Source organism: Natator depressus, chromosome 17 (assembly GCF_965152275.1).
Source record: "Natator depressus isolate rNatDep1 chromosome 17, rNatDep2.hap1, whole genome shotgun sequence".
Classification (NCBI taxonomy): domain Eukaryota; kingdom Metazoa; phylum Chordata; order Testudines; family Cheloniidae; genus Natator; species Natator depressus.
The window spans coordinates 7,827,548-7,848,164 of NC_134250.1; the positions used below are offsets into that span (position 1 = coordinate 7,827,548).

Below are 20,617 nucleotides of genomic sequence, written 5' to 3' on the forward strand. Positions count from 1 at the left end.
GTGGGTACTTACCTAGCTCTGCCAACCACAACTGTTTGTGCCCAGGGCTGCATGATCTCTAGGAATGATCCACTGTCAAAGAAACCACTTAACCACTGGCCTTTTTGAGCTACAAAAAAGAAAGCGGGGGAGAACATAAACAGCAGTTAAAATAGTAGCAAGACTCCAATTTAACAACTTGGGGGCTCAGCTGCTTTTTTTGTCTATTTTTTTTAAAAAAAACAAACAGATGACAATATAAGGGAGCATTAGACTGCTGAGCATTTGTCTGCCTTCAGCCATCATGTCCTATTTCATTTGCTAGTCTGCATAAAGAGAGTCATTTATCAGCAAAGGCATCATTTATTGTTAAACGATGGGGTTTGGATAGCAGAGGGACTTTGCATGCTTTTAAATAAATAACTCTGTTTTTTTCAAGACACTGCATACATTTGTCAGAAGGCTGCCAAGTCATTAAAGATGTTGTTTTTCAAAATACCTATCTCTATTTTCAAAACCTAGCTTACAATTTTCTCTCGATTATGCCAAAAATGCTGTAGACAGACACACATTTAAGAATAAATGAGCTAATGAGATTTGAACACTAGACATTGCATTTGTGGGCATCATACGTTGGCAAAATAATAGGACTGAATCACTATGTATAGCCCATAAAGTGAATCCTTGCTCTACTAAAGATATACTACACAACGTGCATGCTCGTTCCAGATGCTACAGAGAACCTTAATAGTTAGCATACTAGATCAGACTTTCCATCCAAGTCCATTTCCCTGCAAATGGTGATGGCCAATTCCTGATGCTTCAAAGACACAAACCCTTTTCTAACAGTGCTCCTAGATGATTGTGCAATGCTGAAGAGAAAAAAAAATCCTTCCTGACCCCTGAAGAAAATCAAGCTCGTGCCCTGAAGCATGATTACCTTGACTGTGCTACCCATACACAACTGGTTATAAAAGTATCCAGTGCTTTGTAAGAGCAATCCATTATCTGACTTCATGTCCTCCTATGTCAGTGATTGCAACAGACTGACCAGATCCCTGTGTGATGCAGCATTCTTGTTGACTGGTATTGTATATGCATTCAATGCAGTTGATAATAGTGTAGCAGAGAGCAGAACCTTTAAAAACCGCTGGAGTCATAGGAGATTAAAGTGTATTTTTATGTATTTAATTTACAGACAGTTCTTTGGTTTTCACCAATGTAATAGCTGCACCTCCCTTACTCTTAGGGGATAAAGCCTCGCTATTACACACCTGTGTGGCAGAGTGCAATACCATTACCTCCATTCTACAGATGGGAAGACTGAGGCACTGAAGGTTAAGTAGCCCAGCTCTCCTGATTCCAAGTCCTGTGCCTTCACCAAAAGACTACCTTTCCTTCCTACCTCTTCTACATTTCTATGGATATTCATCAAGCCAAACACTGCCAGGAACAATAAAGAGAGAGGTTGCATCATTTTATGACATTAATGCTTGTACTCGTCTGTGCAAAAATAAGGGTAATCAAATGTCATGTTTCAGGGTGCAAGAGGACTGCCTGCAGGTGGCAGCAATGCATCATTATTAGAGAATGGACCCTAGATTTTGTTTGTACTGAGATCTACTTTCCGAACACAGATTTCTAAAACTAAGTATGCTCCGACACTGGATCAGGGCCAACTGTAACATTCAGCTCTGCATTCAGCTCAGGATTCTGAAATGACCCAGTGAAGTCCAGGGTTGTTAAATCCAGGATTTCAGTTTGGGCCCCATCTCTAATGAGTAGGAAAGGGAGCTATGGAGGGATTTGACTTTTCTCTGGTACTGGCCACTGTCTGAGCCAACATCAACAAAAGACAGGAAATGCTGAGAGGTCTGTTTTCCGCAGTCCTCCAGACTGTAGAAGCCACAAGCACCAAATCATGGCACTCAGGATACTCTACTCACCCAGGCAATACAAATTACTCTGCAGGGAGCTGCTTTTCACTGAGTCCGCAACAAAGCTTGTGCAAAAACGCAGCCTCCCAGCTTTACCCCTGGGCACACAGCTTCTGAGCAATGCTTTAATTTGAACAAGCACCTCTGCCTCCACAAACCCAAGTCTAAAACCAATTAAAAGTGGAGATCCAAGTGAGCTAACCTCTGCTGACTTAAACAGGATGGAGAGTGTTTTATCAAGACCAAACTTGTAATTACTGTGTTCTACATTCCTTGCCTCTGTGGCCCCACTGTAAAATGTGACCATCCATTTCAAAATTATCTCTTTATCATGAGCCCAAAGCTGATCGTTTAGATTCTGGCCTCGTGTCCGGTGTCAGTTTGAAGAATATCACAGCACTATCTCCTCTAATAAATGGCTTTAACTTTTCACCTAGGAGATATCTGCTTTAACTTATCATGGAGAATCATCTGCTTTCCTTAACGCTTCTACTAAATTAAAATCTGAAGTCACTCGATTTGGAAGCTGGTGTTAGCTGCACTCAGACAGCTGGATGAATTACTGGAGAGACGATGAAAAAATATTATCCAAAACCGGAAAACTTAGTTTATCACAAATCTCATTTTATTCCTCAAACCTCATTAATAACAGCGGGGATAATGGTCACCTAGTTGGTAGCTTGTCCGCACATCTCTTGCATGCCTCCAAAAGGGAGCAGCAGGGGGTTCAATCTTTTGCAATGGTTCCAATCCAATTATTGTGTGAGGTCTGCCAAGCTAGTTAGAGATGGATTCCTTTATGATAAAAAGAAAAGGAGTACTTGTGGCACCTTAGAGACTAACCAATTTATTTGAGCATAAGCTTTCGTGAGCTACAGCTCACTTCATTTTATGCATCCGATGAAGTGAGCTGTAGCTCACGAAAGCTTATGCTCAAATAAATTGGTTAGTCTCTAAGGTGCCACAAGTACTCCCTTTCTTTTTGCGAATACAGACTAACACGGCTGCTACTCTGAAACCTGTCTTTATGATAAAGGCTTTTATTTGGGAGGTTTTAAATTCCAAAAAAGGGACAATTCCCTAACTATAAAAAGCAACTCTGAATTGTAGACATGCTCTCTTAAGTACTCAGAACTTACATACTATCATGTGTAAATTTTGTTTTTTTTATCTCAAACTGTTTATTTCATAATCTCTGAAAAGTACACGATACATTTGGCTTCAGCACTCTGATTCCCTGCTCCAATCCGTTCTCTCTCCTTTCAAATAGTAACATTCACATGGCTTCTTGGTTAGTTACTGAAGCAGAGGAAAATATTTCCAGTCCAGGAGCAAACCTGGATAGTGTCAGGGTCATTTTCAAATCTCAAATGCATAATGTGTATTGTGATATATTCAGGGTGTGGTAGCAGGCTTTCCAGGAGGCCTCATGATGCATTTGAGATTGAGGCTGGGTCTTTCATCTCAAAAGGCACTTTCCTGTTAATCTTCAAGGAAATAAAAATCAACCAGGACATCAGGGCAATGTCTGCGAGAAAATGTCATCTGGAACATCTACCTTCTGATTTCCTTTCAAACCCTAACTGCTCTCAAATGTATTCAGTGCAGAATTTGAAATAAAAAATTCTACTTTGGGAGAAAAGTGAAGAATTGTGCAGTATCATTAGGGAACTTCAAAACTCAAGCAGAACAGCTACAAAATCAAACCCACCTTCAGAAGCGCCCTTTGTCTTAATTGATATGATTTTGTAGAAGCAGACTGAGGGTAAAATTTTCAAAAACACCTACAGGACTTCGACACCCAAGTCCCATTTTAGAAGTGACTCAGGCATTTAGGAACCTAGATCTCATTGTAAGTCAGTGAGACTTAGGGCTTGTCTACACTTTAAATGCTACAGCGACACAGCTGCACTGCAGAAGTGCTTCAGTGTAGACACTCCGAGGCCAGAGACAGAATCCACCTCCACAAGAGCTGGTAGCTAGGTCAATGGAAGAATTCTTCCATTGACCTAGCACTGTCTGCACCGTGGATTAGGTCAGTTTAACTACATCACTCAGGGGTGTGGATTTTTCCTGGGCTGACCTAACTTTTTAGTGTAGACCAGGCCTGAAGTCCCATTCTCAGAAATTACTAAGGCCTAGCTACACCTACAATTTAGGTCAACCTAACGGGCTGTGAAAAATTTCACGAGTGACATAGTTATGTCAACATCCCCCCCCCTCCCCCCCGTCCCCAACCCCCACACCTCTCCCCAGTATATGCAGCTAGATGGATGGAAGAATTCGCTTTGATCTGGTCCTCTTTGAAATAGGACTAACCAAAGCAAGTTAATGAACTGTTAATGGGTGTCAGCAGGGTGCATGTGGACAGTTGACAGAGTCACACCCCAGCTTGCTGAGAAGTAAATGTTTGTGCAGGCAAGCTGTAAATCATGTAGGTGCTTTTGACAATTTTATGCTTAGTTTGGTTTCAATAGGCCACTTATTAAAATAGTTTTATTTAGTAATGCTGGGGTTTGCCAAAATTCAACCTCCTGTTTTTTACATCATCTTCTCACCTGGGTTTCTTCTATCTACATCTGACACACAAAAAGCCTGAATCTACAAACCTTTATGCAACTAGTCCTTACTCACACAAATACTCCCACTGAAGTCTATCGAGTTACTTGCGTGAGTAAGAATTATCCGAGTGAGTAACAGTTTCCAATACATAAAAGATTCATCACAGACATGGTCATCCTTGCAGTGGCTTCAGCCCACTTAAATCCGAGTCAGTTGCTAATACAGTCTCCCCACTTTTCTAATTATAACCACACCACTCTGAAGCTAGTAGGCAGCGGCCATTCAATACCGGATCATTAGCATACTATCAGTAACAATATTCAGTACTGATAAATGCCAAAGTTACATGATTGAAGTACATATTTTGGAGCTCGGGCTGTCATTTGAATGCCAGTAGAGATCTTGAAACCAGCTGAACTCTCACACAACCTGTGTGACAGATGTACATACTTGGACTAGGACGTCCAGCCAACATCCAGCGGGGATCATAGGGAGTCTTGGTGGGAACAAACTCAATGACTCTGTCTATAGGATCCTTGATGGTGAGGGTAGGCACCGGGCTGGATACACTCTAAAAACAAACAGCAAAACAAACAAATGGGATAAATTGTCCTACGGTATTCATGGCCCTGCACCAAACATTAGAAATGCAAACGAACTGGTTGATGTCAGTGGGCGCCCCCTTTCCAGACAATCCCAATGACTGCAGCATCCCGATGACTTTGCAAAGGTCTGAAGAAGATGGCACATTCACTTTGACACTCGCGTGAGACTTCGTTTGGCTTATTTTGCACTTGGTTTGCTCTTGAGCTTCAGGTGCTGCCAGCATCTACCGGGCTCGTGATTTAATTTTATCAAGGTGACCAAAGCCACCTGACTCATCCCACCCACTGTTTCCAGAAGACAGGTGATCTGTGCGTTCGCCTGGCTGCAGAGCAACTCACATCTACAGTAACTTTGCTGGGGAGGGGAAATTTTTAGCATCATTTCTATAAAAGACAATCAACTGTACATGTAAAAACCCTGCTGCACAGATGACTATGGACAGTTTGCCAGAGGGGTGATGTGCACAGGGAATTGGCAGTTCTCCAGTGGCCTCTGCAGTGCCCCAAAGAACTGAGTTAAGCGAATGCCATTAGCCAGTATAGGCTACGCACCTTGCATTGCTGCACCAACAAGACTTACCTTGGGCATGTAGGACAGCCACTGCAGAATGGTATAGATGCCTTCAAAATCATCACTCACAGTGCTGTGCGTCACACCATTGTTGTGCATGATCTGGACCCCACCCAGCTGGTTGTTTGAGGTGTACACCTCCCGTCCGAGCACCTTTCAGAAGGGGAACAGAAAGGGCAACAAAGAGCCACTATTCAGCCTGTCCCATGCCCGTGTGTGCATTCCAGTCCTACCACTCCAGCAGTCACTGCTGGGGAAGCTCTTTGAATAGCAGCAGTAATAAATACCTGGACCATCTCTAGACCCCTGAGTGCTATATAAACATTCACTCTCCCGTCACCTTTTATTTCCCCTGCCTCAGTTTCCCCCATCTGTTACATGACTTGCCTTCAGTCACACAGCCAGAGTGTGGCAGAGCTGGGACTAGAAACCAGGTCTCCAGAGTTCAGTTCTCTAGACCCAAGCTTCCCTTGTGTAAAACACAGAAGTGGAACTGACACATTTAGGCCTTTAAGGGGGAAAAACCACAGCCCTGCACAAAACCCAGTATAGAACGTGAGCACAGACAAAGACCCGGTTCCTCCTTGGAGGGGGCAGGAAGAATAAGACTGACTGCTGGACTTTCAATTCTCTTACGAGACTCCATCTCTAATCTCAGACCAGGCACTGCAGCTCTTTTCTCATTCTCCTGCTGTCTCTTTCCATTTGCCCTCTCACTGACTGATACACTGATCTCTCGGTCACTCGGCTTTCTGCTCCACTGAGTCCATATTACTAATAACACCTCTGCCACAGCCAGTTTACCTCATGAAGGCAGGAGCACATCATTACAAAATAAACTCATAACTTTGACATTCTAGCAAATACATGCCGTTTGTTATTTTTATGGCTTGAGTCTTTCTAACAGGCAGAGGGCATTACCTACCTGTTTCCTTTAGATCTAAAACAAATTCAAACCAATCCCTCCACCCCCGGCCCCAAACAGCTAGTTTTGGGGGGAAATGGGGCTGTGGGAAAAACCCAGAGACAGAAGCAAACTTAAGTCATTAGGGCAGCACTGTCACTGAGGAAGTGAGGTTCAGATCTGGTTTCATCTTCATGAATGTAAATGACTTGAAGTTCTAAACTTCCCATAGGGAATGTAACCTGTCTCGTTCAGAAAGATTTCAGGGAAATTAGTAGGGGGCTTAATTATTTTAAAGTCCCCTTTACAATAAAAAGTTGTTGAAATGATTCTGTTATCCTGTGGTTGGTTGCGTGTATGTGGATGACTAGAATCAGAGTTAAGTATTGGCGGTCAATTTCAGAGGGGCAGATAACTTCCATGGGAGCTGCCAGCACACGGCACCTCTCAGGATTTGGCCAAGAGCTGGGATTTCAATCCATCTAGATAGCATGCATAACTACCAAAGTTTTTGTAGATCATAAAACTAAGCTAAAGTACTCAGATCTTATTCTTCATGGCAACGATTGACCATAGCTGGGGTCTGGAAACCTCTAAGATCTGCACCCATTCGCCCGGTGCAAGCTCACTTGCCTCTGGAGTATGGAGGCACAGACATCAGAATTCTTTACAAACAGTAATTAATCCTCGTTAAACCCATGTGAGAAGGATATTATCCAAATTTTACACACTGGGAAACCAAGACAGAAGGGTTAAGAAACTTGCCCAACAGCTTGGCAGTCAATCTAAGAAACGGGATTTGAACTCTGGAGTTCCTGGCTCCCACTTCCCTTTATCTTCCCCATACACACACAAGAAAAATCTTGTGCCATGACCGGCATTTTACCCCCACAAACTGAGAAGCCAGGAGTGAAGATACAGGTTCAGGGACAGGAAAAGACTCGCCTCCAGATGTGAGACACAAGTCCAGCTAACACCTTCCACGGAGAAAAATAAAAATAAAAAGAATTTGAACTCCCTATCTTCAAATGAATGCAAACGTACGTACATGCAAAATGGGCCACTGCTTATCTAGAGACACTGTAGACAGCTCAGGTTTACTGCTGCTGACAGGCAATGAAAACAGTCTAATATACTGCCTGCTCTTGCCCTTAAATCCCTTTTTGGAGATCAAGATAAATATGCAGTTCCTTTTCCCGAGTGCTCCAGACATTTGAGTGAAGTGGCAGAGCATTGGGAGGCTCTGTGCCATTGAAATCACTGTGTAATACTGAGTGAGGGCCATATTTACTTATCAGTGTATTTGTCAGCAGAGGCATCATGATTCCCAGATGCATACGAAGTAATATTGATGAATGGTAGCTCACCTAATTTGTGTGCCACACTACATGTATGTACACACATGGGCATGCACAAACCTATGGACTGAGTGCCATGGGAGGGATGAGTAATTTGAGTATATGCAATCTTGAAAAGAAAATTAAATTCTGGTTTAACCACCATTCAAGCACAAAGCAAACTACCCTACCACGTTCCCGGCACTACAGGGTGGGTGGGTGTGTCCCAGCATGCAACCTGGCACTTAGGCATCCAACCGCTGGACTCCATCGTCCCCCACTTCTTTTGTGTGTGTTCTCCTATCTACTTGCAAATGAGCAGAGAATCTGCCAACTCATCTCACATATATGGCTTCAGACTGGATTTCAGCTAAGGTGCCAGAGGTTAAAAGGCACGGAGGGGCTAGCCAGCTTATAGACAATGATCATTTGGCTTGAGAAAAAAATTAATGCAATAGCTCATCCATTTAGCCCTGCTAACTACCTCATCTCTGACCTGAGAGGACTACATTTTTAAAGGCTGACAAGTAATTCAATCTCCAATTAACAATTTTAAATGGGGCAGTGTATATTACTGTATAAATGTTTCTGCAAGAAAATGTGCAAGGGTGAAGCAGAATGAAATGGCTAGAGAAGTACAATAGCAATGCCTGTGCAATTAGGGGTGTTCTTCAATGGGACACACGGGCAGCAAAGACACTAATGCGCTTTAGAAAAGCTGATAGATAATTTAGATAGACAACGCTACACAAGGCCCGTGTGCAAAAGGCCGCTTAGGAACAAGCTGTGTATCCAAAACCGTAACACACCCATTCAAAAAAGCAAACACCGACAACGGAGGTTCTGTGACAAGCCAAGCAGGTGGCTTTAAAACACCCTAGGAGGGAAGTGGTGGTGACTGGAGCATCTTACTCAAGAGAAAGTCAGGGCAGGACCAGCCAGCATCATCAGCCTTATGGTGAGCAGAAGTTCTATGGATCTGACCATGTTCAAGGAAGAGTTAACTTTGCACAGAGGCTACTTCCTAGGAGGAGAGGTTTCCAAGCACTTAAGGGACCAGTAGAAAACCTAGCTCCCAAGCCCAGCAGCCATTGGACGCAGGGAAAGCATGGAGAAATAAGGAGGAGTGGCAAATGATAGTGGCTCTGATTTTTAAAAAGCACATGCATATTATACAGATATAATTGCATACTAGTACTTCTAACATCTCTTTTTATGCTTAATTTGATAGCGCAGATAATCAGAGCAGAATAGTCATTAACAAGGAAGCATGAGACACCGAACTTCTGAAACCAGATTGTCTGCTTAAAATTAAAATTTACTGGATCCCGACACTAAAAGAAAGTGAAAGTGCTACAAAAATCAGAAGACTGTGTCCCCCTCCTCAATCCCTCCCCTGCCCTCTTCTCACACACACTGCAATAAGGGGGAAAAAGAAGCTATGGGGAGCGAGTGACTAATGCAGAGATGGCCCACAGCTGCCAGTAACAGAAGCACCTTCCCTTTCTGATGTTTCTAGGCAGGGGCCAGGCTGCACTTGATCCCCTGCTTTCTATCTCAATGTCTTTGCATTTTATATATAATTACAGCTTCTTTCTGATACAGCAGCTCAGATCTGGCATTTCTGAGCAGCAGCAGATAGCTGCTCCCTTGATCTAGGAGGGGTATTAGTAAACAAGTCTGATTTTGTTTACACTAATAGCCATCCCATCAATACCATCACAATGCTTCTCATAGCACATCCATGACAAATAATCTAGAAACTGTACTGAGACCAACTCATTCATACAGGCCTTGAGATGGAAATGACTTCTGGTCACTGCAGATCTGGGCCAAATTCAGAAAGGCAAACTAGACGCAAAAGGCTCCACATCCCAGTGCTATCTCTTTAAGCCACCTAGAGCCCCATATTTTCACTAATTTAAGACAGACCTTTCACACAGCTAAGCAGTAATATATTGAATAGGCTCTATACAAAAAAACTGTACTTTAACAGAACATTACGGTTGCACAATTAAGTACTCAAAAGGAAATGCCAAATCTAATGTTGCATGCATTACAATACAGCCTTTAATTACACGAACAAATACTACTTCTCAGATAATGTAGTATTTTATATTACAACCTTAGATACATATGTAGTATCTATTTCAGTCTTTTCTACTTATTGAATGGACCATTATGACAATGAAATTAGTATCTATATTGACTTTGGGGGAGATTTTCAAAAGCACAAAGGGGAATTGGGAACCTAACTGCCCTTCACTTCTTTAAAAATTCCCCTTCAACGTCAATATAAATGTTCTCTAAGATCAGTATGTTAATTTTGCCAGCACCCATGCACTCTAAATCTTAACAGCCAGCAGCCTTCCTTAGACACCTTTCCAACAACTGAGCTGTTACTCACTGAGGCAGTTAACTACAAAACTAGTTTTGCTGAAAACTTAGTGGCCTTTGTGTGTGAGCAAAGATGAAAGATCTGAGGAACTGAGAACACAGGGCTAGAATGGAAACGGTTATGGCAACCTTAAATATAGTGCTTGAACCTGCTATTATGTTCACACTATAGTGTGTGTGCGCGCGCGCATATATAAGAATTGAACACTGCATTTTATACAAATAATAATAATGGTAATTTATATCCCACAGCTTATATAGTGTGTGTCAGAAATTAGAACTGGAAAAAGACACACACGATAGCTGGCAGCATTAATAAACACAAGAGAAATGATCAAAATAAGGGTCTCACAAAAATTCACATTTCACTGACTTAAAGCCAAAGTACACCTCTACCCCGATATAACGCGACCCTATGTAACATGAATTCGGATACAACGCGGTAAAGCAGCGCTCCGGGGGGGCGGGGCTGCGGGCTCCGGTGGATCAAAGCAAGTTCCATATAACGCGGTAAGATTTTTTTTGGCTCCCAAGGACAGCATTACATCCGGGTAGAGGTGTACCATTATTTGTGGCTGAGCCTCAGCACATCTTACAGCCTTCATTTTTATCATTCAGCACTTCTGCTCTGCACACGAACTTATTAGATGATGGGATAAATGGCATGTGGGTACAAGAGAACAGACCTAGATTAGGATGCTAACAGGAAGCACGTCCCTTGAAACGATGAAGAGTTGTGCTTCTAAACACTGTTTCTTGAGTCTTTATCCTATTCACATGGTGGCATGAACACCTCCCTCCTCTCCTCCTGCGCTTCCTGTTGGAAACCGATTGCAGCTCTTGCATTTCTAATCTATGAATGTGTGCACTGCCTGCACTTTTAATTTACGAGCGTTCGGTGGGGGACCTTTCTGACTTGGGAACATATTGGCTCGGTCTAATGTCTGGAGATTATTAAAGTCAGAGCTATGCTCCACTATCAAGTCTACAGATCTTTTATTTAGAAGATATGGTGCTCTAAATGCACAAAGAGCTCCCTGTCACCTTCACATTAAAGCCCCTAGTGCCTGGTAAATGGAATTATATAGCTGTCATCTCCTTTCCCCAAAGTTTTAAGAGTACAATGGGCTCATTTTTTCACACTCCATCCCAGCTTCAGAACGAAGAGACCTACTTTATATTGATTTAAAGTCTCTGAAATAAATAAACCTGTTTCTCCACTGTGATTCACAAGAAATTCATGATACACTATTGCATGATATATTTCAAGCTCTGGCTCCAGCTCTCTTTTTCCTCTGGTGAGTGATGGGGGAGGTGGGAGGTGGAGGGGGGGCTGCAAAGCTGACAGCCTGATGGTTATAGGAGATGGCTGCTGAATGTAAATCCAGGCACCAGCGTTGGTGATGGTGGAGTTGGATTTGGGGGGGGGGGGGGGGGAAAGGGCGTGGGAAGAGAGCAAATACACTTGGATGCTCGAGGACAAGTGGGAAGGAGGCAACACACAGACCACATAACTGCAGCAAAGGGAAGTTAAGTTCCTTACTGTAACTGAAGTTTTTTGAGATGTGCGATCCCTCTCTGCATTCCACCGAGGGTACGCATGGACTCCATGTGCCTGAGACCAAAAAGTTCTTGCAAGCAGTGTGCGTTGGTCCATGCCTGTGCCCATGCTCTCCTTGTGCTCACACCAAAAGGCATAAGGGATGGGGCGGGCCGACCACCTCTCCAGTCTCTTCTCTACCATGAATCTTGTCATGATCCGAAGCAACGGGGTAGGAGGGCAGGCAGTGGGATACACACAGGGAGCACACATCTCTAAGAACTCATTACAATCAGGTAAGTAACTTCCCTTTCTTCGAGTGCTGGTCCCTATGTGTGTCTCACTGTGGGTGACTGACCAGCAATACTCAGAGAGGAGGGAGATGGGAGGATGCCAGTGATATAGCTGCCGGTAGAACAGCTGTCCCAAAGGATGTCTGGGTCCAAGACTCCCCTGCTGATGCATCCTTTGGGACAGTAGCATCTCTCCAAGGTGCCCATTTGATATTTGCAGGGTAGTTAGGTGAATGTGAGGATGGAACGCCATGTAGCTGCCCTGCAAATATCAAACAGGGACACCTCTTCAAGTCATGCGGAGGGCTGGTAGACTTCCTCTCCATAAGATCTAGGTGCCTGGCCTCCTTATCTGCAGGGGTTGGCCTTTGGATGATGTCTGGATCTTTCCGTGGCTGCTTGAACCACCCAGGAGTTTGAGGCAGGATGGGTGAGCAAGAACTCCACTCCCTTAGTCATGGCAAAGTATTGCTTTTCTGCCCTCTTGGGGGTAGGGGCACAGGGAACGGCCGTGTGCTGTATAGACCTTGCCAGGTCTGGTACAGCTTAATTTACAGACAGTGCAACCCAGTTGGATTCCGGGGGCTGTAGTATAGCCAGGAGCTTAGGTTGAGAGTAGTGGACGGAAGAACCCAATGCACAGCTACAGACTAGGGACCGAATGGCTAGGCAGCAGTTCTGCGGAAAAGGACCTAGGGGTTACAGTGGATGAGAAGCTGGATATGAGTCAGCAGTGTGCCCTTGTTGCCAAGAAGGCCAATGGCATTTTGGGATGTATAAGTAGGGGCATAGCGAGCAGATCGAGGGACGTGATCGTTCCCCTCTATTCGACATTGGTGAGGCCTCATCTGGAGTACTGTGTCCAGTTTTGGGCCCCACACTACAAGAAGGATGTGGATAAACTGGAGAGAGTCCAGCGAAGGGCAACATAAATGATTAGGGGTCTGGAACACATGACTTATGAGGAGAGGCTGAGGGAACTGGGATTGTTTAGTCTGCAGAAGAGAAGAATGAGGGGGGATTTGATAGCTGCTTTCAACTACCTGAGAGGTGGTTCCAGAGAGGATGGTTCTAGACTATTCTCAGTGGTAGAAGAGGACAGGACAAGGAGTAATGGTCTCAAGTTGCAGTGGGGGAGGTTTAGGTTGGATATTAGGAAAAACTTTTTCACTAGGAGGGTGGTGAAACACTGGAATGCGTTACCTAGGGAGTTGGTAGAATCTCCTTCCTTGGAAGTTTTTAAGGTCAGGCTTGACAAAGCCTTGGCTGGGATGATTTGATTGGGGATTGGTCCTGCTTTGAGCAGGGGGTTGGACTAGATGACCTCCTGAGGTCCCTTCCAACCCTGATATTCTATGATTCTTCCTAAGGAGATTAGGAGCGCTTGCGCCATTCTCCGTAACACCTCTTGAAATGGTCTATGATCACCTGGGGGAGGTGGTGAGGCTGGAGCAACCACCTCATCGGGTGATGAGGATGATATCCCTGGGGGTGCTGGCAGTAGCAGCTCATCTTCCTCAAGCTTGGAGAGGTTCTGGTTGACCTCTTGTAGAAGACAGGTGATCTGACTCCCTGTTGGATCACATGGATTCCAGGTATCATGCACGGGGATCCCATGGGCCCCAATAAGGCCAGATGAGGGAACAAAAGTATGTTGCAGCAGTGCCCAAGGCATTTGGTGCCACCAGTCCTGAGGAAGCAGTCCTTGTTTGTGTGCCTGAGCCTGGTTCCAGGAGATTCCTGATCCCTTCGGGGCTCAAGATGAAGAGAATCTGGTTCTACCACTACGTCTGACTGTCCCAGCAATGAAAAGGTCAGATCCGGCTCCATCAATCCCATTGACGGGAAACTGTGGTTAGTGGATGGGTTAGGAGGTAGACTCTGTTCAGAGAGTCCTCAATTCCCACTGGTGTTAGAGTCTCTCTGGTGAGGATTGATCCCAATAATGAGGAAGATTAGTGAATATCTTCATCCTCCCAAACCCACAGAGTGGTAAAAGTCACCGGCCCCTTCGGAGAATGTCTCTTGTAATTCCATACCACGGGGTAGAGGTAAATGGCAGTTTGTTACAGGGTCATGGCAGTATCATCAATGAATGAGTCTCTACCCTGGTGGGTTTCGAGGGCACCGGTGATTCCCAGTCCTTCAGGTTCAAGGGTTTCATTTTACTTGATACCGCTAAGTCCCCGAGGCTCGGGCATGAAGACAAACCTTGGACAGGTCAGGGAGGGATTTCTCCTCTTTGAATGTCTAGGAGTGGATCTGGTTTTACGTTTGTGAGAGTATCCCTTACTCTCAGATGAAGGGTCTTTCCCTTCTCTCCTTTTCACTCTGGAATCCAAGGCAGTACTAGGAGGCACGCTCCTGGCTGACATACAGGGGAGGGGGTCTCCTCAGCCTGCATCTGACTAGGGCTTCACTGCACACACTATAAGGTGTTTTTGAAGTCAAAGTTCTTGTGCTTGTTGTGTTCATCTGGGAAAAGACCAGCAGATACTGCACTTCACAGAGATATGAATTCCTCTCAGGCAGGAAAGGCAGTTCTGGTGGTTGTCGCTGACTAGACAAGACCAGGGGCAGGAGACTGCAGTTTTTGAAACCTGGTATCCTGGGCATAACCTAAGTTCCTTTGGAAATGATCAAAACACTAACGAGCATCAAAAACCTAAGACTAACACATATGAATGTATACATTACAGGAAGAAGAGAAGGGATCAGTGGAGGGTTCTGGTGTGGCAGTAAGAAGGAAGTGGAGAGGCAGTCGTGCCACCCTGTCTATTATACCCTCTGTGCAGAGCACCAGAAGCCCAGGCTCCAGCTGAGCAAGAAAGTCTACGCTGCTATTTTTAGCCCATCGTGCGAGCTCAAGTCTGTTGGCCTGGGAGCTGAGACTCGCAGCCGCAGGTTGGTTGGGTGGAGGCTTTGTGTTTTGTTTTTTGCGGTGTAGACCTACCCTTAGGCTCTTAGGAGCTGTTCCTAGTCTCTTCATTCACGCACAAACCCCTCCGATCAGCGTCTGGTAGTGCTTTCAACCCACACGAGGGGTGTGTCTACACAGTGAGAAAAATACCTGGGGCAGTGAATTTCAGAGCCCAGGTCAGCTGACTTAGGCTGCAGGGCTAGAAATAGCAGTGTAGACATTCGGGCTTGGGATGGAGCCAGGACTCTGAGACCCCTCTCCCCACGCAGGGGCTCAGAGCCCAGGCTCCAGCCCGAGCCTAAACATCTACACTGCAATTTTACAGCCCAAGCCCCGTGAGCCTGAGTCAGCTGTCCCGAGTCAGGTGTAGACATCACTTCCACTTGTGCTGGTAACCCATCTACTTTGCAGGAACGAGGCAGGCTAGTACCGATAGCCGTGTGCCCAGAAGGACAGAGAAGTTCTCTCACAACTCACTGAGCAAGAATCAGAGTAACTGAGCTTACTGCAGTACAAAGAACCATGAGCTATGCCCCCATCTAGCAACACACATGTACAGCACCAGTGAGGAGACAGTGATACAGGTATGGCTTTGCAATGTGGCTATGCACACCCAGACTCAGCACACCTGGGTGCCAATCACACAACTCTGTGGTGAAGATGTTCCCTGAAGGCCACCAGCCCCTGTAATGCAGTCATCACTGGGGCGAAATGTGGGAACTGGTTAAAAAAGCACAGCAACACTACACAACATGTTCACTGGAAAATACAGAGAGAAATTCAGGTAGGGAGAATGTGGGCAGGATGCTAGGAGGTAGCAGTCCCTATTCACAGGAATAAACATCCACATATACATGCAGGTATCTGCCCAGCTTTATACACATACAGATGTACTAACAGAGCTCCATATTAAAAGTGACAGATATTTGTGCAAAGGAAAATTAAAAAGTCAACAGAAATCTATTAAACTTTCTTCCCTCAGCAAACATAAAGGGACTGGTAATGGGATGTCTGGAATGTAAATCGTCTCTAATGGGAACAATATACAAATATAACCACTTAAAACAAGGCAATTAAAAATAAACTGAATAAATGGAGATAGGTGTTTATTTTTTTGAAAATACTTGCATTTGCCTGAAGTCCAAGCATCTGTCCTGCTTATGTTCATTTCTCTGCAGAGAACTGAGAACCTTTGTGTTACCAAGGGGGCCAACTGCAACATACACCTAGTGGGCCAACACAACATGCACCCAACCTACCTAAAAAGGAAAAGCTTCCAGTGCCCCTCAAGGGGGTGACTTAAAAAGAACAAGACACTCTCTTCCCCCTATTACCAACACTGGGTAATTGATATTGGCTCCCTTGCCTGAGCTGTACTCAGATTCGGGCTCCCAACACAAATTGACTTTGCTGGGGCTGAGAGTAATGACTGTCTACGGTGGAGAGGTGCAGTGCAGTTCAGTAGCACACTGAGATTCTGCACCTGTTCCAAGATGGTTGAGTGACCAAAATGCCCTCCGTCAGCAAATCACTCCGTTGCTCCCACAGCATCCTCTAATGCATCCATCCAAGACACAGAGCCAGCAGCCCCTCCTCCTTCCCCCACCACCCTGAGCCAAGAACAGGGTAACCTTGGTGAGATTCACAAGAGGTACTGACTCATGTTTAATGCTGGTGGAGTGTCAATTTCCGTTTGACATTTCTTAGGCCCACTTTGATTAGCATTCTCAAACACACTGCGCCCATACGTATCCGCCTAATAGTCTTGCTGTGCCACTACAGAAAGATTCATATCATGCATTAATAATTATAATGCTTCTTTGAATGACAGGGATGGCACTTGCTGTTCTAACTCACATGATTGCTCTCACATGATTGCTTTGATCTAATCCCAAGACTGGAGTCAACTTGAGCAGGCACCAAGACATCCCTGCCTTGTTTCTCAAGAAAAGAGCTTTGCACAGTCCATATTTTAAAGCAAAAAAACACCAAACCAAACCCCGCTCTCCCCTAAACTGACAACAATGTATCCAAAGGGGTTTTTATTTTTTTTTCACACTGTGAAATTGGAAGGTAAGTAAGAGTTCTTGTGATACTGAACGACTGAGCATTGGTACAAGACAGACAGTGTAAGCTTCCTTTTCCTCCCTGTACAGCTCTGCCAACGAACGTCAGTCCTGGCCTGCTACACTTGTGTGTGGGCACAGCACCAGAAGAGCCGCTCAGCCTATTCCTCTCAAATCCTGACCCAGAGCTCACCCGGCGGTTCAAGCCCTGGCCTCCCACAAAGTTCTGCCAGTCTTGATATCCAACACCACCTGTTAGTCCAGTTGCAGGGCCCTCCGAAGCAGAGACGCTCAGTCACCCCACATTATGGGGACTGAGACCACCAGATAAAGCTATCTGGTGTTATCTCAAACGTATTGCCCTAGACTGCCACAAATTAAACTTCACAGAACTACATGGAAATCACAACACTGCTCTGACGTCAACCCACCAAAGTTAGGACAATTCAGAGATGAGTCTAAAATGCAGGGATATTCTTTTATGGATGTATGCAAAGGGATTGTTAGGGATTTTTTTTTTTTAAATGCAGATTGTCAAACCAATCCTCAGAGCTATTATGTCCTGTTGTATCAACAAGTCCCTAGGGACTCATTCTTAGGCACATGATTGACACAAATACTACCCAATCTTGACACAATATGATGCCTATCATGTTAATGGCTTTGCCATGCCCGTGCACGGTGTCTGTGTTAAGAAAAGCTGCATTCAAAAAAGGTCATCGGACATGCAGTGGCGTTCTTCTTTCTTTCTAAGTTTATTGCTAAGATTTCAAAATGCAAATTGTGAATTACCAAACTGTAAAGTTTCCATTAATCTCTCTCCCACACCCTCACAGCCTCCTTAATTGGAGTTGAAGAAAAACCCAAACAAATCGGCATGCTCAGAACCTGCTTGTTTTTAATTTGTTGGGGGAGATTTACTGGACTTTTCAAGCTGTAAAATGCAGCATTTTGAACAGATACTTAAAATAAGATCATTCCCAGGCCAAGTCCTTGTAGTCACAGTTCAGTCTTGGAGTGAATTTTCACAGCCAAGTAACAAAGCCTCATAAAGCTGGAGGAATATGCAAAATGTTGGCTGGACTGTAAATGCAGCAGGGCTGGCAGGTGCTCCTCTCCATGTAACTCTAAATAATGATCTCATATGTGTAGCACTGTCCATCTGAGGAGTAAAATGTACTTTACAAATAAATATTAATGAATTAAGCTTTCAACCCCTCCTACAAATTGGGTAACTCTTATTGTCCCCATTTTGCAGAAAGATTAAATGACATATCCAAGGTCACACAGCAAGTCAGTGGCAGACATGGATCTAAAGCCCAGATCTTCTGACCCTCAGTCCTGATTTTCAGTATTGTTTTAAACATTTTGCTTTTGCTTGGTTTCTGACTGTCCATCCGTTCTCCTCACACCTATGTACTGACACCTGCTGACAGCAGGTTATATTGGCCAGGTAAAAGCTGCTACACCTGCCTAGTAGTTAACGTCTTTCTTTTAAAATAATACAAGCCAAGTTAAATTTTGGATCTTCATGACAGACAAACCAACGAGATTAGCACTTGTTAAAATAAACAAAACAATTTGTGCACACACACTATTTCACAGAAACGAAAAGATAACGTATCGGATCGTTAGCCCACTAGAGCATTTGGAATTTGATGGGGACAGAATTCAGATTCTCCTGCAGAACTATTAGAGATTCTAAAAGAGAATCTCTACCAATTGTTAGTAACATAAGGCCTATGATATACCAGCAAGCAGGTCTGATAATGTACATTAGGAGATGCTGCCACACAAATTCACTAGCCTGATAAGTATAATGAGCATCTCAAGGTATTTTAGCCATACAATACTGCCCAGAGCTGATGCAAATTTCTTGGTCATTGCTCTACCCACTGGGAACTCCTTTGGCATGCAGGTGACTCAACATATCTGCATGCATTCCATGGCGCAAAAAATAAATAAATAAATAAATAAATAAAGCAGCTAAGTGGGCTGCTCATGGACCTGTACGTAACATCAGAGAGATTTATGTTAGGATGTCCAGAGATGAAAGGCCATTTTATTAATCTAGTACCCAATGAATCTCCATATACCTGAATCCTGCTCTTGCTAGACACTAAATTTGGGTGCTTTTTTTATTTTCTCAATAACTATACCATAATTTAGGGACTAACCTAAACTTCATTGAAAGCATGCAATAAAATTGCAGAATAAGAGGCCATTTTTTTCTCCTCTCCCTTATCTTTGGTATATGATCAGAACTTACTTCAGTTTCAGCAATTCATGTTGATTATTTATTTTAATGGAGTGAATTCAGGGAATGGCTTATGCCCAGCTCAAGCAGACGTTGTCAAGACTCCCCCACACTGCTCGGCCAATGCACTACAGTTGAGACCAGCAATTCTCCCATCCTTCAGTTATTTCAATTCTGGGGCTTTTGAAATTGGGCTGAAATGTGCAGCGCAGTGCTTTTGCAATGCTGACTATTAGTCAATTTCAGCATTTATTATGAGTTCCAGGGAAGACTGTGCTAAGTTCTCTCTCCGCTCTTGTTTGCAAGGCTCAGGAACCTTTCCTTAGGAGGGAAAAGTATCAACATGCCTCAAAGTAAGAGGAGTATTTTTCTTTGGAAAAAGGACTTGTGGTTTCTTTGCTTCCCTGTTAGGATCATCTACTGCCCTAGCTGACCGGGATAGGTCTGGTATAAAGCAAATACAATAAGGGAAACAGACAAGCAAAGAACTTCAAAAGGAAGAGGTGCACCTTTGAGGGCACGAAGGAGCGTTTTAGGCATTGTTGTAACAAGGGGACTCCTAGAACTTAAGTTATTTGTAAGGATATACAGAGCAGAGCACTGTCATTCCATCCTCCTTTCTTGGAAGTAGGAGAAATGCCAATGATGGAAGGAAACAATCTAGGAAGCCTGGACCAAAGACAGTTTAAAAAAAAACAACACATCAAGTGGTGACTGCAACAACCTAACCAGCCACAGAGTAATGATTCACTTTGTGGTAGCTGTGAGCACTCAGCACTTTAACAGGCACTAATCACGTCAAGTGCAGGACATCCCATGTCAAAGGTATCATCTGCCCACTAAACAGTCAGCCCGTGCAAATATTCTAGGAGAACCCTGAGTTGTTTTAAAACGTTTGCTTTCAAAAGACCCTCTGGTTTTGTGACCAATGCAAACATTCCGATTTCCCTGGGGTCACACAGTGAATCAGTGGCAGAGCCAGAAACAGAATTTAAGGGCCAGATTCCCGGCTGGTGTGAGCTATGGAGCAGATGTCACACGGATCAGAAGCAAGTGAAGTTGACATGAACACCTCCCCTTCCTCCCAAGCTAAAGAGCTACAGTTCACATAGGTCTAGCTTTCAGCAAAAAAGTCAATGGGTTTTAAAAAAAATAGATTAAATGTTTATATATAGATATAGATACCCCAAAGTTCTAATCTTTTTATTCTCATCTATGAAATGGATATAAATCTCTCAGGCGTCAGGGC

General features: G+C 44.1%; 1 protein-coding gene across 2 annotated transcripts in view; it reads right to left on the minus strand.

Annotated features, from left to right (window-relative positions):
* The window catches only part of ACACA (acetyl-CoA carboxylase alpha), a 185,559-nt gene that overhangs the window by 49,391 nt on the left and 115,551 nt on the right, over positions 1–20,617 (minus strand). For both annotated transcript variants that reach the window (XM_074974614.1, XM_074974613.1), the window contains 3 exons: positions 5,664–5,807; positions 4,929–5,049; positions 13–109 (listed from right to left, as the gene is read on the minus strand). In XM_074974614.1, the coding sequence (XP_074830715.1) occupies positions 13–109; positions 4,929–5,049; positions 5,664–5,807 (362 nt within the window). The remainder of the gene's footprint in view (positions 1–12; positions 110–4,928; positions 5,050–5,663; positions 5,808–20,617) is intronic.